This window comes from Caenorhabditis briggsae (genome assembly GCF_000004555.2).
Source record: "Caenorhabditis briggsae complete genome, chrIII, whole genome shotgun sequence".
In the NCBI taxonomy this organism is placed as follows: Eukaryota; Metazoa; Nematoda; class Chromadorea; order Rhabditida; family Rhabditidae; genus Caenorhabditis; species Caenorhabditis briggsae.
Window position 1 is genome coordinate 2,593,319 of NC_013490.2, and position 14,232 is coordinate 2,607,550.

The 14,232-nt window shown below is 38.9% G+C and overlaps 2 protein-coding genes across 2 annotated transcripts; one reads left to right on the plus strand and one right to left on the minus strand.

Moving 5' to 3' along the window:
- Positions 1-3,043: 3,043 nt before the first annotated feature.
- CBG25823 lies at positions 3,044-4,785 on the plus strand (the record flags this gene model as incomplete). Its single annotated transcript, XM_045243485.1, has 2 exons — positions 3,044-3,295; positions 4,315-4,785. The coding sequence occupies 2 exons, from the start codon at positions 3,044-3,046 to the stop codon at positions 4,783-4,785; spliced, it is 723 nt and encodes a 240-aa protein (XP_045100302.1).
- A 2,004-nt stretch (positions 4,786-6,789) lies between these two features.
- Cbr-epc-1 lies at positions 6,790-13,984 on the minus strand (the record flags this gene model as incomplete). Its single annotated transcript, XM_045243486.1, has 7 exons — positions 6,790-6,861; positions 7,280-7,534; positions 8,077-8,462; positions 8,655-8,851; positions 9,178-10,360; positions 12,377-12,545; positions 13,826-13,984. The coding sequence occupies 7 exons, from the start codon at positions 13,982-13,984 to the stop codon at positions 6,790-6,792; spliced, it is 2,421 nt and encodes an 806-aa protein (XP_045096960.1).
- Between the last annotated feature and the right edge of the window lie 248 nt (positions 13,985-14,232).

Here is a 14,232-nt window from a genome sequence, read left to right on the forward strand (position 1 = left end):
ATAAACATTTTATCAGTTGACCACTTTTTGATATCTCTGACAGTAACCCAGATACGCGGGCTTAAAGCAAACAAGTCATCGAGTGAGCTTGCAAGATCTATTCATTCAGTGTAAATAGTGTAAACGCCCATTTTTCTAGGCTCCTGTAAAAGATATCAAAAAGTGGTCAACTGATATAATGTTTATCATAATATCAGTAACATTTTATCAGTTGATCACTTTTTTATCTAGTCATGATTATACTCATTTTAAAGCTCTCAGCCAAACAAGTCAAATGGTATTAATTTGAAGTTAGCAGGATTACTGTAGCTCGAGATACGGTAGTTTAAGTAGAACAAGCTAAACTACAGTAATCCAAAAAATTACTCAAACCTGGTCATGATCATACTCATTTTGAAGCTCTTGACAAGTCTAGTCTAATGGTAATAAATTCGTTTTTCAAAGATTACTGTATTTTGAGTTACGGTAGTTTTAGTGGAGCATCCCTTAAAAACTCTAATTGAAGAACCCCTAACTTTGAGTCAATTTATCTTAGTTCCTGTAAACGATATCAAAAAATGGTCAACTGATAAAATGTTCAACATAATATCAGTAGCATTTTATTAGTTGACAATTGCTTGATATATCTTATGGGAAGCGAGATAAACAGGCTCAAATTTAGAAGGTCAGGATGCCACTGTATCAGCGATTTCATCGATACTACGATATTTTTGCTACAGTTTCTAGCACATTTACATTTCGAATTTTCTCAAAATCTACAGTATTCTTTCACTTTTCTTCAAATTTTGGATTTTTCGATTTTCTAGAAATCCTATAATTCAATGCTACCATCTCAATCTTCTACCTAGAATGACTTCTTTCTTTGTAATCATAGGTTCAACAAGTTCGCACTTTGACGTCATATATCTCATTACCTGTGAGAGATATCAAATGATTATCAACAAATAAAATGTTTACCGTAATATCAGCAACATTTGTTTCGTTAATAAAATTTTGATATCTTTCACAGGGACTGAGATACAAAGGGCTCAAAGTTCACAAGTCGGCGCTTGTCGGCTTTGTTAGACGATGAGCTATTCTTCTCGGTTCCTGTGGGAGATATTAAAAATGTGTTAACTGATAAAATGTTACTGATGTAATTACAAATATTTTGTCAGTTGACCACTTTTTGATTTCTCTTACAGTAAGAGAGATAGTTGAGCTCAAAGTCTTAAACTCGCTTGAGCAGCCATTCCAACTTTGAGCTCATGTATCTTGGTTACTGTGAAAGATATCAAAAAATATCAACTGATACATTCTTGCGAAAATCGTTGAAGGCCCGGCCCGGCCCGGAAGGCTTCAAATATCAAATATCAAATTGACCGTATCTCGAGTTACAGTAATTCTTGAGAAGTTAAGAATCCGGCTGAGCTACGCAGTCGGTTGCCTACCTTAATTTTAAGGTCATTTATCTCGGTTACTGTAGCAGATATCAAGAAGTGATAAACTAATAAAATGTTTCTGATATTATGACAAACATTTTATCAGTTGACCATTTTTTGATATCTCTTACTGGAACTAAGATAAATTGACTCAAAGTTAGGGGTTCTTCAATTAGAGGTGTTAAGGGATGCCCCATTAAAACTACCGTAACGAAAAAAAGAATTTACTATTATTAGACTCGGTTTGTCAAGAGCTTCAAAATGAGTATGATCATGACCAGATTTGAGAAATTTTTTGGATTACTGTAGTTGGCATACGCTACTAAATCTACCGTATCTCGAGTTACAGTAATCCTAGGAACATGAAATTTACACCAATCAATTTAGCATAACAAGGGCTTTCAAATGAGTATAATCATGACTAGATAAAAATGTGAAAAATTTTCGGGATTACTGTAGTTTCATCCCAAACATTAAAGTCACTGTATCTCTAGTTACAAAAACCGTAAACACTTGAATTTACTACCATTAGACTAGGCTTGTCAAGAGCTTCAAAATGAGTATAATCATGACTAGTTTTGAAAATTTTTTTGGATTACTGTATTTTTACCAACTCCACTAAAACTACCGCAACTCAGGCTACAGTAATACTAGAAGTTTGAAATTGGTACCATTTGGCTTGACTTTTGACTAGCTTTCAAACGAGTATAATCATGACTAGGATTCTAAAACTTTCTGGATTACTGTAGCTTGACCCAAAAAATAAAATCCACGGCAACTCGGGCTACAGTAATCCTAGAAGGGCAAGAGTAGGCTCATTTTGAAGCTCTCGACCTGTCCCCAGTTACAGTAGTCCAACAAACCTGATATAAACACGATTCGACTTGGATTCGCAAGAACTTTCAAAACAATACGATACTTCAAAACTCAAAAGAAATTGAACTCCCTCCAAAAACTGTCCGGTTCTGAAATGTCCGGGTGTAAAATGGCCAGCTAGGTATTCTAGAACCGGGTGTAATGGACCACGAAAGTAAGAAGATTGGAGGAAGTTATGAGCCCACCAGTTTTTGCTCACAGTCATTCATCGATTCTTCTTTTCCAGCATTTGAGTGTGTCCCATTTTCCCACAGGCCATGTCAATTTTATGGTCTAATTAAGACCTAACTATTCATGATGAATTGCTTATTCTTCCCAGAAGACATTTTCTTTTTCCAGGTGTGCATTTGTCATTTATGGTTTAGATAGTAAATGGGTCCATTCTTATGTATCCTTCCTTCTTGCTTGATTCCAACAAAAATCAATATTGTTCTTTTTTCGGTTTTTTTTGAAAAGCTTACTGTATTTCCTTAATGAATTACTGTACTTAATGAATTACTGTTGTTACCGTACGTTTGGAAATCTATCTGTAATTTTTAATCTAGCCTGAATCTAGTTCAAATGCCTCTTAAAATTCTTCTTTTCTTTTTCTTTTTTGAAGATTACTGTACTTTGAAACTATCTCCCAAAATCGCTTTTTCGAGATTACTGTACTTCAGTGTTATTTTATGAGTCACCTAATGACTCAATGGGTTACTGTACTTCCCTTAAAATCCTCTTTCTTTCCAGAATTCCAAATTCCAAAAATGAGCTGCAACCAACCATCTGCTCGTCTCCTCTACCTCCTCGAGAATCATCTGACAATGAGAATGTACTCTCTGAAACACATGAGCAATGCCTTATACACGGAATTGGATAAGATGGATGAGCTCCCATACGATTTCATTCAAAAATGGCAACTCAAGAAAGTGGTATTACGGTACTTCAGAGGAGATAGAAGAGGACTCGTCTTGAGACACATTCAGATTGTTGAGGAGCGACATGAAGAACAGCAAATGGTTAGTTTTCAATTTAAAATAGCTAAACTTTTGCAAAAATGCAATGCAAAACCACCTTAAACTATGTTGAACGCTCCAACAAATGGACCCCTTGCTTTGAGCCTTTTTGTCCAGGTTACTGTAACAGATATCAAAAAGCGATAAACTGATAAAATATTTATGATATTATGATAATCATTCTATTAGTTGACAACTTTTTGATATCTGCTACAGGAATCGAGATAAATTGTTTCAAAGTTAAGAATCCGGCTGAGCTAAGCAGTCGGTTGCCGGCCTTAACTTTAAGGTCATTTATCTCAGTTACTGTAGCAGATATCAAAAAGTTGTTGACTAACAAAATGTTACTGATATTATGATAATCATTCTATTAGTTGACCATTTTTTGATATCGTTTACAGGAACTAAGATAAATTGACTCAAAGTTAGGGGTTCTTCAATTAGAGTTTTTAAGGGATGCTCCACTAAAACTACCGTAACTCAAAATACAGTAATCTTTGAAAAACGAATTTATTACCATTAGACTAGACTTGTCAAGAGCTTCAAAATGAGTATGATCATGACCAGATTTGAGAAATTTTTTGGATTACTGTAGTCAGCTTACGCTACTAAACCTACCGTATCTCGAGTTACAGTAATCCTAGGAAAATAAATTACACCAATCAATTTAGCATAACAAGGGCTTTCAAATGAGTATAATCATGACTAGATAAAAATGTGAAAATTTTTCGGGATTACTGTAGTTTCATCCCAAACATTAAAGTCATCACTGTATCTCTAGATACAGAAACTGTAAACACTTGAATTTACTACCATTAGACTAGGTTTGTTAAGAGCTTCAAAATGAGTATAATCATAGCTAGATTCGCAAAATTTTTTGGGGTACTGTAGTTTGGCCCCAAAAATCAAATCGACCGTATCTCGAGTTACAGTAGTCCTAGAAGGCCAAGAGTAAGCTCATTTGGAAGCTCTCGATCTGCTGAATTCAAATATAACAACTTTAGCTCACGAACATTTTCCAGAACGCCCAAAATCCCCCCGACGACTTTATCACCTCCATCATGCTCACACCCTGCTCAAAACGCTACCAACAATTGGAGGCCTACATGACGGAATGCGACTACAGTAACCTGTCAGCCCGTGTGAAGAGTCATGAAGCATTCAAGGATGTGCAATTGGCAATTGAGAGATTTAGAGAGAGGCAAACGGGAACGCCAGAGCCAAAGAGGGACATGGAGCACGAGGATTTCCAGACGCCACAGAAGAAATTTAAGGCTGAGCAATCGGAGGATTTTGAGGATTCCGAAGAGTCAGGAGATTCCGATTGGAGCGTCATTGCTGACGATGAGGTTCGGAGTACTGTAGAGAGAGGCGAGAAAGGGGCGGAGTCTCTGGACCATCTGCCTTGGATGTTGGCTCCGCCCACAATGATGGGAAATATTGGAAAAGCCGAGAAGACGAAGAAGAAATGTGCCAGAAAGTTGTTTTGGTAGATTTTCAGCCATTTTCAGTCATTTTTGACAAATTTCAAGTCATTTTCCTCGTCTAATTGCCCCTAATTGCCCTCCTAATTGCTCATCTATCATGTGTCATAACTACAGTAATCCCAATGTCATTTGTTTTTGTTTTTTTTTGAAAAATTTTCGTTTTTTCTGAAATTAAAAAAAAAACCAAAAATTCAAAAATTTCAGATTCAAAAAATCTGAAAATTCAAATAAATCCAATTTTTCAATTTTCCAAAACTTTTGGTTTTTTTCTGAAAATTCAAAAATCGCAATTTTCCAAAAATTTTCGTTTTTGGGTTCGAAACTACAAAAACTACAGTAATCCCAAATTTTGAAAACTCACGAAAATCCCAAAAAATTAGGGCCGTTTTTAGCGAATTTCAAGCCCATTTTCAGCCATTTTCAGCCAATTTTCCCCTCTAATTGCCCCTAATTGCCCTCTAATTGTCATAGTTACAGTAATCCCAATGTCATTTTAAGCCATTTTCAGCCCATTTCCAATCATTCTTGTGTCATTTCTAGCCAATTTGTGGTCATCTTGAAGCCATTTTCACCTCTAATTGCCCCTAATTGGCTCCGTAATTAAGCTCAGGTAGACGTTTTCAGCCTATTTTCCGACTTTTTTTAGTCTGATTGACTCATTTCCAGCCATTTTTCAAATTTTAATTGCCCTAAATTGTCCTCCTAATTGCTCATCTATAATGTGCCATAACTACTTTTTTTTTTTTCAAAATTTTTGCTTTGTTTCCTAATAATTTAATAAATTCCATTTTTTTGAAAAATTTTCGTTTTTTCTGAAATTAAAAAAAAAACCAAAAATTCAAAAATTTCAGATTCAAAAAATCTGAAATTTCAAAAAATTCAATTTTTCAGTTTTCCAAAATTTTTGATTTTTTTTTTTTGAAAATTCCAAAAATCGCAATTTTTCAAAATTTTTCGTTTTTGGGTTCAAATTTAAAACTTCTGAAATTTCTCGAAAAATTAAAAAGTTCAAAAACTACAGTAATCCCAAAATTTGAAAATTCACAAAAATCCAAAAATTTTTGGGGCATTTTTAGCTAATTTCAAGCCCATTTTCAGCCTATTTTAACCCAAAAACCATGAAAAACTTCAATTTTTTTGTATTATTGATTGTTGCGGAACACTTGGGGTTTGAGGAGAATTCATCGAATTCACACAAAAATTGAAAAGAATTTTGAGTCTCTGAGAAAATTGATAGGGTTGGGTGTGTGGTGTGGAAAAAAGGGGCGGAGCTTAAGGAGAGAAGAAATTGATGATTCCCAAAATCACAGGTATAATAATAATAATAATAATAGTGTAATTGAGATGGGAACAAACAGAAAACAAATTTTAATAGGAAAAAGGAGAGATGGGTTACCGCGTTTAGAAGAGGTCGTTTGTGTGTTCCAAGGGGGCCTGAAAAGGCCTAGAGCGAGTTAAAGAACTACTAGAGAAATAGGGATAGAAAAAAAGGGGGAAAAAGAAGAGCCGGGGGGGGGACGGGACGACCTCGTAATTGTTAATTTTTGTGTGTGGTTGGTTTGGGAGGGGAAATAAAATAATTGATTTTTCTAAGATCATTAGAGCGAGAGAGAGAGAGGGAAAAGAGAGAGACTGAGAGAAAGAGAGAATGATAAAAAAAATCCGGATATCATCCAATATGAAAAAAGAAACAGGGAAAGAGAAAACTTCTTTTTTCGGGGGGGGGGGGGGGGGGTTTCTAGAATTTTCTAGAGATTTTGCGATAGTACAAAGATGGTGGTGCAATTAGCTTTTTTGGGGGTATACCGAGGTGAGAAGACACATATTATTGATTTTTTGAGGGGCGGACAGAGAGAGAGAGAGAGAGAATTTGGGGATAAATACATGAAGATTCTAAAGAGAATATTACAAAATTGGAGAGAAAATGGATGAGAATGAGCGGAGAGAGGGACAGAAAATGAGTAAAATTGAAGAGAAAAAATGGAGAGAGAGAGAGAGAGAGAGAGAGATTCAGACTACATCGACGGCATCATGTACGTTTTCGCCGCGCGGTTTTCCAGCATTGTTACCGTTGACATCGACCTGCAAATTGGGGAGTTTTTAATGGGGTTTCGCGATATTTTGGGTCACTTTTCGGGATGAAAAATTCAAGTTTCAGAGCTAGAAAAGGATTCTAAAGCTAGCTAGAAACGCATCGAATTCAAGTGGCTCTCGGAGGGAGGGCCCTTCTATTAGAGGTTAGGTGTAAAAATACAAGCTTTATGCCAACTTCCAGTCGCAATTCTACAGTAATCCGAGATGCCTAAATTTCTCATTTTTCTACAAAACCAAAAAACCTTATAAAACTACAGTAATCCCAGACTGACGATATTAATAAAATCCAACATATAGAGCCGAATTTTCAGCTTTTTAACGTCTTTTTAGGATTCTGTGCTGAGTTTATACCGTAATCCAAATCCTAATTTCCCCATTTTGCTACCAAAAATAACAAAAAACTAACGAACTCTTTGATGGCATGGTCTCTATCTTTCGTCTCTTGATGATGTTGATCTTCATCGTCAACGCTTTCGTCCTCCTCCACCACCACATTCATCAACTTCTTCTTCTGCTGATAAGCAATGACGACGGCGGCGGCTGTCTGATGCTCTTGTTGGCCAATGTAGGGCATCATTCCCCATTCAGTGGACGAGTTGGATTCGGATGGTGATCCACTCGGCTCTCTCCAATCTTCAGTCTCCGACACCGTTGCGCTCATCTGAAAATCTTCATCATCGGGGGTACGTGGGTTACTGTAGTTCGGTTTAGGGGTAATATTAGGGTCGTTTTGATCTCAAGACAAGATCCAAAAGCCCCTGTTAAACTGTAAATGAGATGTTCTTGAGCCCTAAATGACCATTTGGGTTCTTTCCGGCCATTTATGGGGTCCGCATTGGCTCTTTTTAGCTCGAAAAACACCTCATTTAAGGGTCAAATTGAGCTCAAAATATTACTTTTTAGTGGCTCCAAACGAACATTCAAAGAGCTCAGGAAAGCTCTTTTGAGCCGGGTTACTGTAGTTTGTACAGCTGGGGATGTTTTCGAGCTGTTTTGAGGGGGGGGGGTCCAAATTGGCTCTTTTTAGCTCGACATTAGCTCTCAGAGCCGTATTAGAGCTCCAAATCAGCCAATATATGAGAATATATGGAATTGGGTCTAATTGGGCTATTTTCAGCTGTTTCTGAGCTCAAAATCGGGCTCTTTTTAGCTCGTGTTGAGCCTAGCGATTTTTGCCTCTTTTTAAGCTCAAAAATTGCTCACCTTGGCAGGCAGCGGCGTCGGCTCCTCTCTGCCCGCTCTTCCGTTTCCCGAATGCGAGTGCAACGGTGGCGAGTGCTCTTGAAGCGGTTTCAGCGTCATAATGTGCCGAAATTTCTCCACTTGAATCGTATTACTTTGCTCTGGTTTCTTCACTTTCTTCTCCTGATCCACATCCATATCGTCCTCATTCTTCCGATCATCCCCATCCTCTTCCTCTTCCTCTGGAACGTCTTCATCTTTCGTCGACGTTACCGTAATTTGTGCCTCGTCCTCCTGTCCGTCCACATCCATTCGTTCCACCTCACTGTTATCATCGTTGTCCCCCTTCTCCTCCAGTTTCACCGGTTCCGAATGAGACGACGTTGAGGCGATGGTGCCGTTAAATTCTGAAATAACGCCTTCAGTTGGTTTTCTCACTTTTGAAATCCTAGAATTCAGCTAATTGAGAGCTTCAAAACGAGTATACTCTTGTCCTATACGAAAACTACAGTAATCCCAATGATAGCCAAGACTCTTGGCCCAAGAGTATGCTCATTCGAAAAAGCTCTCGACGAGCCAAATCGATTACTGTCACTCACTTTTGACATTCGGCGGCGATGGCTCGTCCTCAGCGATATCTTTCCAATCAGTTGGCTCATATCTCGACGCCCATTCTCGCTCCCGTTCGTCATCGTTGAATCGGCAGCGATCACTGCGGGCAAAGTAGAGCGATCGGGGTGATTGATCGTCGGATTCTTCTTCGGTTCCAAGTGATGTTTGGCGGGCACGGAATGTTCTGGAAAATGATAATTTTTAGGCTTAAAAATAGGGTTTTGGACATTTTAGCTTTTCAAGCCTCAAAAAGGATGTTCTATGACCAAAAATGAGCTGTTTTGGCCGTTTTTGAGTCGTGCCCTTTTAAGCCAATTCAGTGAAAATTGGCTCAAAACCATCAATTTTTGCATTCAAAAATGGAATTTTTCAGCCATTTTAATTCCGAAAATAGGTAATTTTTAACCTTTTCCAACCTCAAAAATCATAACTTCTGGGATTTTTGTCGTTTTTGAGCTCGAATTAGGATCCTTGAAGCATTTTCTCCTAGAATAATGATCCAAAACTCACCTCGAGTTATCAGCCACGCAATACTCTGCCCATGGATCCGTCGACAGTCTCTCCTCGTCCGCATTCCGCGGCATCCGATCGAACAACACCCGTCCACCACGTCCGCATCGTCTGCGAACGAGTCCGATGGATCGCATGGCTCCGTTGGCAACCGGAAGGAATGTCTCGTAGAATCTCGACGATTGCGGTGGAGTCACCTCCGCTGGTTTCGTAGCAGCAGTAGCAGAGGATGCCGATGGTGTAGCTGGCACGGCTTGGATTACTGTAGGCGTGAAAATGATAGGAGCACGATAGCCACAATTCCGACGTCTTCTGAACGCAAATTTGCCATCTGGAGCTCCCTCACGTGCTGGCTTCGTTGTGACTGTTGGTACGGCGCCGTTGTGTCCAAAGAGCGAGGGTGGACGATTCCAGCATTCGGCATTCTTCCGAAGCCACGCCTTCGAGAGTAGATCCTTGTCTCCAACCTTCTTCCGGATTCTCTTCTTCTTCTTCGGCACTTCTTCCGGTCCATTTTGCTCTGGTTTTGAAGTCTCTGACGTTGCTCTCAATTTCTCCGTAATCTCTCCAAACACACTGGTTGCTCCGAAATCCGACAGCTCCATTCTCTTCGTCAATAGCTCTGATTCCACGTCCAGCAGTGCCAGCTTCTGTTTCTCTCGCCGTGCAGTCATATCGAATAGCTGTTGTGCCTTCGACATGTCGTGCATCAGCTTCAGAATCTTCTCATAGCTGTCCTCATCGTTCTTCCGATTTTTTCTCGTCTGCATCTTCTCGGCACGTCTTCGGAACGCCACGTACGGATTCACAGCGCCCTGTCCGTCCTTTCGACACTCGGTACGCACGCGTGGAATCAGTCCTCCAACGCCAACGCATCCTGATGTCGAGGCGGCTGTCAGTCGTTTGTTCACCCAGTACTCGTACACTTCGTACACAATCGATGAGTCCAGTGCTGAAAGAATTCCACAATTTTCAGGCAAAATTGAGGAAAAAAAGGGGTTACTTTTATGAAAATTAATGACCGACTCCTCGCTGGCTACTACAGTTTCCGATGAGTGATTCTCGACGGTGTCGAACACCTTCTCCAGAATTCGTGGCTCAATGTGCTGATGGTCTCGAAGCCATTCCTCGTCTTCTGTGTCGTAGTCATACTCGGGCTCGTCGCGTTCCAGTGCTTGCCATGCTGCAAAAATCGAGTTTTAGGGAGGGTTTTTAGGCTTACATATGTCAAAAATCGAGTTTCTAAGCCAAAAATTCCTGAAATTTTAGATTTCTGAGCCTATCCAACGCCAATTATAGCCAGTTGAATATCAAATTTCGGTCAAAAATCCATTTAAATCAGACTAATTTGATTTCAAACCCATTTTCAGGTCAAAAATCCCATTTTTCTAGGTTAAAATGAGCCAATAGGAAGGCCCAAAAGGCAGAATTAGATCACAGAATCAAGTTTTTCGACTGTTCTAGGCTACTTTGAATGGAATTTCGCGAGACCAAAATGCAAAATTAGAGCGATGTCTGGCTGAAAAATCCATCTTTCCAGGCTTAAAATGAGCGATTTTGAAGCCTCTAGGTGCAAGGTTAGGTCTAAAAATCGATTTTTCAGCTATTTTGAGCCTATTTTCAATTTTTGAAATGCTCAAAATTGAGTTTTTGGGCTCAAAAACGCCCAAACGGGGTGGGGTTGCCAAACAAACAAATTTAGATGATGATCAGTCTCTCTCTCTCTCTAATGCGACACACGCTTTGATAAGAGTGTGATAACTGATAAGGAGAAAAAGGAGGGAGAAGGAAGAAGAAGAAGAAGTCTAAACAACACAAAATATGTACTTTTTGGGGTGGAAAAATGGCGAAAAAGTGGTCGAAAATGAAGATTTTCGGGTCGGAAAGTCTTAAAAATCATTGATTTGCAAGTTTTAGAGGTCCAAAAAGCAAAAATTCGTCATTTTAAGATTTAAAAATTGGGGAGTTTCAGCCAAAAACTCGTGTTTGGGAGCCTCAAATTTAGCTTTTTCTCAGCTCAAAAATAACGGTTTTAGGCGCGAAAAATGGCAGAAAAACTCAAAAATCACGTTTTAAAGCCAAAATTCAAGACTTTCAGATAAAAATTATGAATTTCAAGTCAAAGTTTGAGAGATTTTTCAGCTTAAGAATCGTCATTTCGACAGCTAAAAACAAACACAAAATTGAAACGAAAACTACGTTTTTTAGAGCTAAAATTCAAGATTTTCAGCCAAAAATTACTATCCGAATTGAGGCTGGAAACCTCGAAAACCTGGTTTTCTGAGCCTAATTTTCAGATTTTTGAGGTCAAAATCGTCATTTTGAAGCTAAAGATTCAGCTTTCAAGGTCAAAAAATCGTCATTTTCCGGCTAAAAATAACCCAATTTCGGAAATTTATGTGTTTTTCGCCTCCTCTCTTTCTATGAAAAACAGGAAATTAGGGCCAATTTTCAGGCAGGAAATCGAAAAATCGGACCGAATAAAGAGTGGTGTCGAGTGGTATGATCATCATCATCATCCTAAAATTATGAGTAATAAAAGGTGTCAAAAGGGAGGGAAATTGGGAATTAGGAGTGAAAAAAACTGAAGAAATGCGGATTTTCAGAGGAAAAATAGAGAGTTTAGAGTCAAAATTACAGCATTTAGAGCTAAAAATAGCCCCAGACAATGAAAAACCGAGGTTTTTAGGGCTAAAATAACAGATTTAGACCAAAAAATGACCAAAAATTGGGATTTAGAGCTCAAAAATTGGGTCAAAAAGGTCACAACGGGATAGAAAAAAGGTTTTTAGACCAAAAATAGAGAATTTAGAGGTAAAAATTTCCCCCAGAATATGAAGAACCAAGGTTTTTAGAGCAAAAATAGCAGATTTAGAGCTCAAAAATAGTTTTTAGAGTAGAAAATGACCAAAATTTGGGATTTGGAGCTCAAAAATTGGCTTAAAGGGGTCCCAAATGGATAGAAAAGAGAACAATTCGAGATTTTGGGATCAAAAATAGAGAACTTAGAGGCCAAAAAATGACTTAAGAGCTTAAAAATAGCCTCAGAATATGTGAAAAAGCGAGATTTTAGAGCAGAAAATGACCAAAATTTGGGATTTGGAGATCAAAAATTGGTCTAGAGGGGTCCCAAAGGGATAGATACAAAGAGGAAAAAGATGATAAATGAGCACAAAGAAGATAGAAAGCTGCCTCTTACCATGAACTTTGATATACTTGTCCCGTCGCTTCTGATTACGATTGTGATATGTCGAGTGATAACGATCATCGCCAACACGATCCACTTTTGGCGTCGGAATTACATGGTTCACCTGCACACCCGATGTGCTCGCTTGTTGCGCCAAAATCGCGTCTTGCAGATGCGATTCCTGGAAAAATATGGGTTTGAAATGGTCAATTTTGAAGATTTTGAGCCCAAAAATCAATAAAATTGGGGTTTTCGGTGCTGAAAATGTCAAATTTTGGGTGTTTGAACCCTAGAAATCATCAAAAATGACATTTTTTATAGGAAAAATGGGTTATTTGGGTGCCTAAAATGCTAATTTCACCCTGAAAAGAGGCAAAAAGTGACCAAGTTTGAGCATTTAGACTTGCAAAAACCATGAAAAATTGCTTTTTGGGTGCTTAAAATGATAATTTGAAACTGAAAATCGGGTTTTTAGATGAAAAATCGAGAAATTTGGACCTGAAAATACCTAATTTTGAGCATTTGGACCCTAAAAATCCAAAAAGTCGGTCGAAAATCAACCTATTCTATCGGAAAATGTGCAAATTTATCGCCTCGGGGGGTTTAAAAGGGGTCCCTATGCAAATATATAGAAGAAGAGGTCATGACGTCATTGAGTAGATGGGAAAATGGGTTTTCTGGGTTCAAAAGGGCGAAAATTCGACTAAAAATAGGCGAAAATGACCGAAAATACCTGGAAATTCGAAATTTTCAGATTGGAAAAGTGAAAGTTTGAGCATAAATTGCCTTTAAAAAATCAAGAATTTTAGATATTTTTGGAGGAAAAAAAGCGCTAAAAATGAGCGAAAAGGACGATTTAGAGCCGAAAAATAGATTGAAATTAGAAAAATCTACTCAAAATGACCTAAAAATGATCATTTTGAGCCGAAATAGGCTTAAAATTTCGAAATTTTATGAAATTTTGAGCCAGAAATTTCAGATAGAAAATGAAATTTGACCCGATTTTTGGCGTTATCTTGTCCTTTCTAATGAGCCAAAGCTCCGGCTAAGAGCTCTAATTTCAGAGGATTCTCGCTTCTTTGACTCCGCTAGAGGGTCAAATTGCTCCGCGGAGCTCAGAAGGTAATCGATACGTGTTCAGATTACACTCTTGCTCCGGAGAGCCCCGTCGGAGCGCGAAAAGACTAAAAATCAGGCTTTTCAGATAATTTTCAGACGAAAAACATGAAAAATTAGTGGAAAACCCCCATTTGTATTGCAATAACGAGAGAAAAACCGGTCCCGCTGGCCAGTGATCACTATGATGACGTCACTTTTGAGCCGAGGGCTACAAAATGGGTCTAGAACGGTGCGAGATAGCTAAATCGAGAGCTGGGAACGAGGAGAATACAATAGAGACAAGAAAACGGATAAAAAACTGAAAATAAGCAAGAAAAATGGAGAAAATAGCTCAAAACTCACCATTTCTTCCTCTTTTTCCATGCCCGACGGCATCTGAGTGACGGCCCGGTTCCCAACGCTGCATTCTGATAGGTCCGGTAGTTCGTGGCCCCAGTAGACAGTCATGGACCGGTTCGAGTCGAACGCCCGGGCTCGAAACGCCTTCGACGCAGTGGCCATCTTCCTGTACTCCCACGTTGTAACTACGTTTAAGAAGAGCGGCGAAGACGCCGCACGGTACAAAATGCCACGGACTGAGCGATGAATTCATCCGCCGAGAACGGCGCTCATGGAAAATGGTCAAAAATTGGGGAAATGCAGTACCTTTGGAAGGGGTATTGCAGGGCGCTGGGGGTAGTTTTGTGTGTGTGTGTCTATGTGTGCAGTACAAACCCCCCTCTCTCAGTATAGAGAAAAGGGTCGTTGGT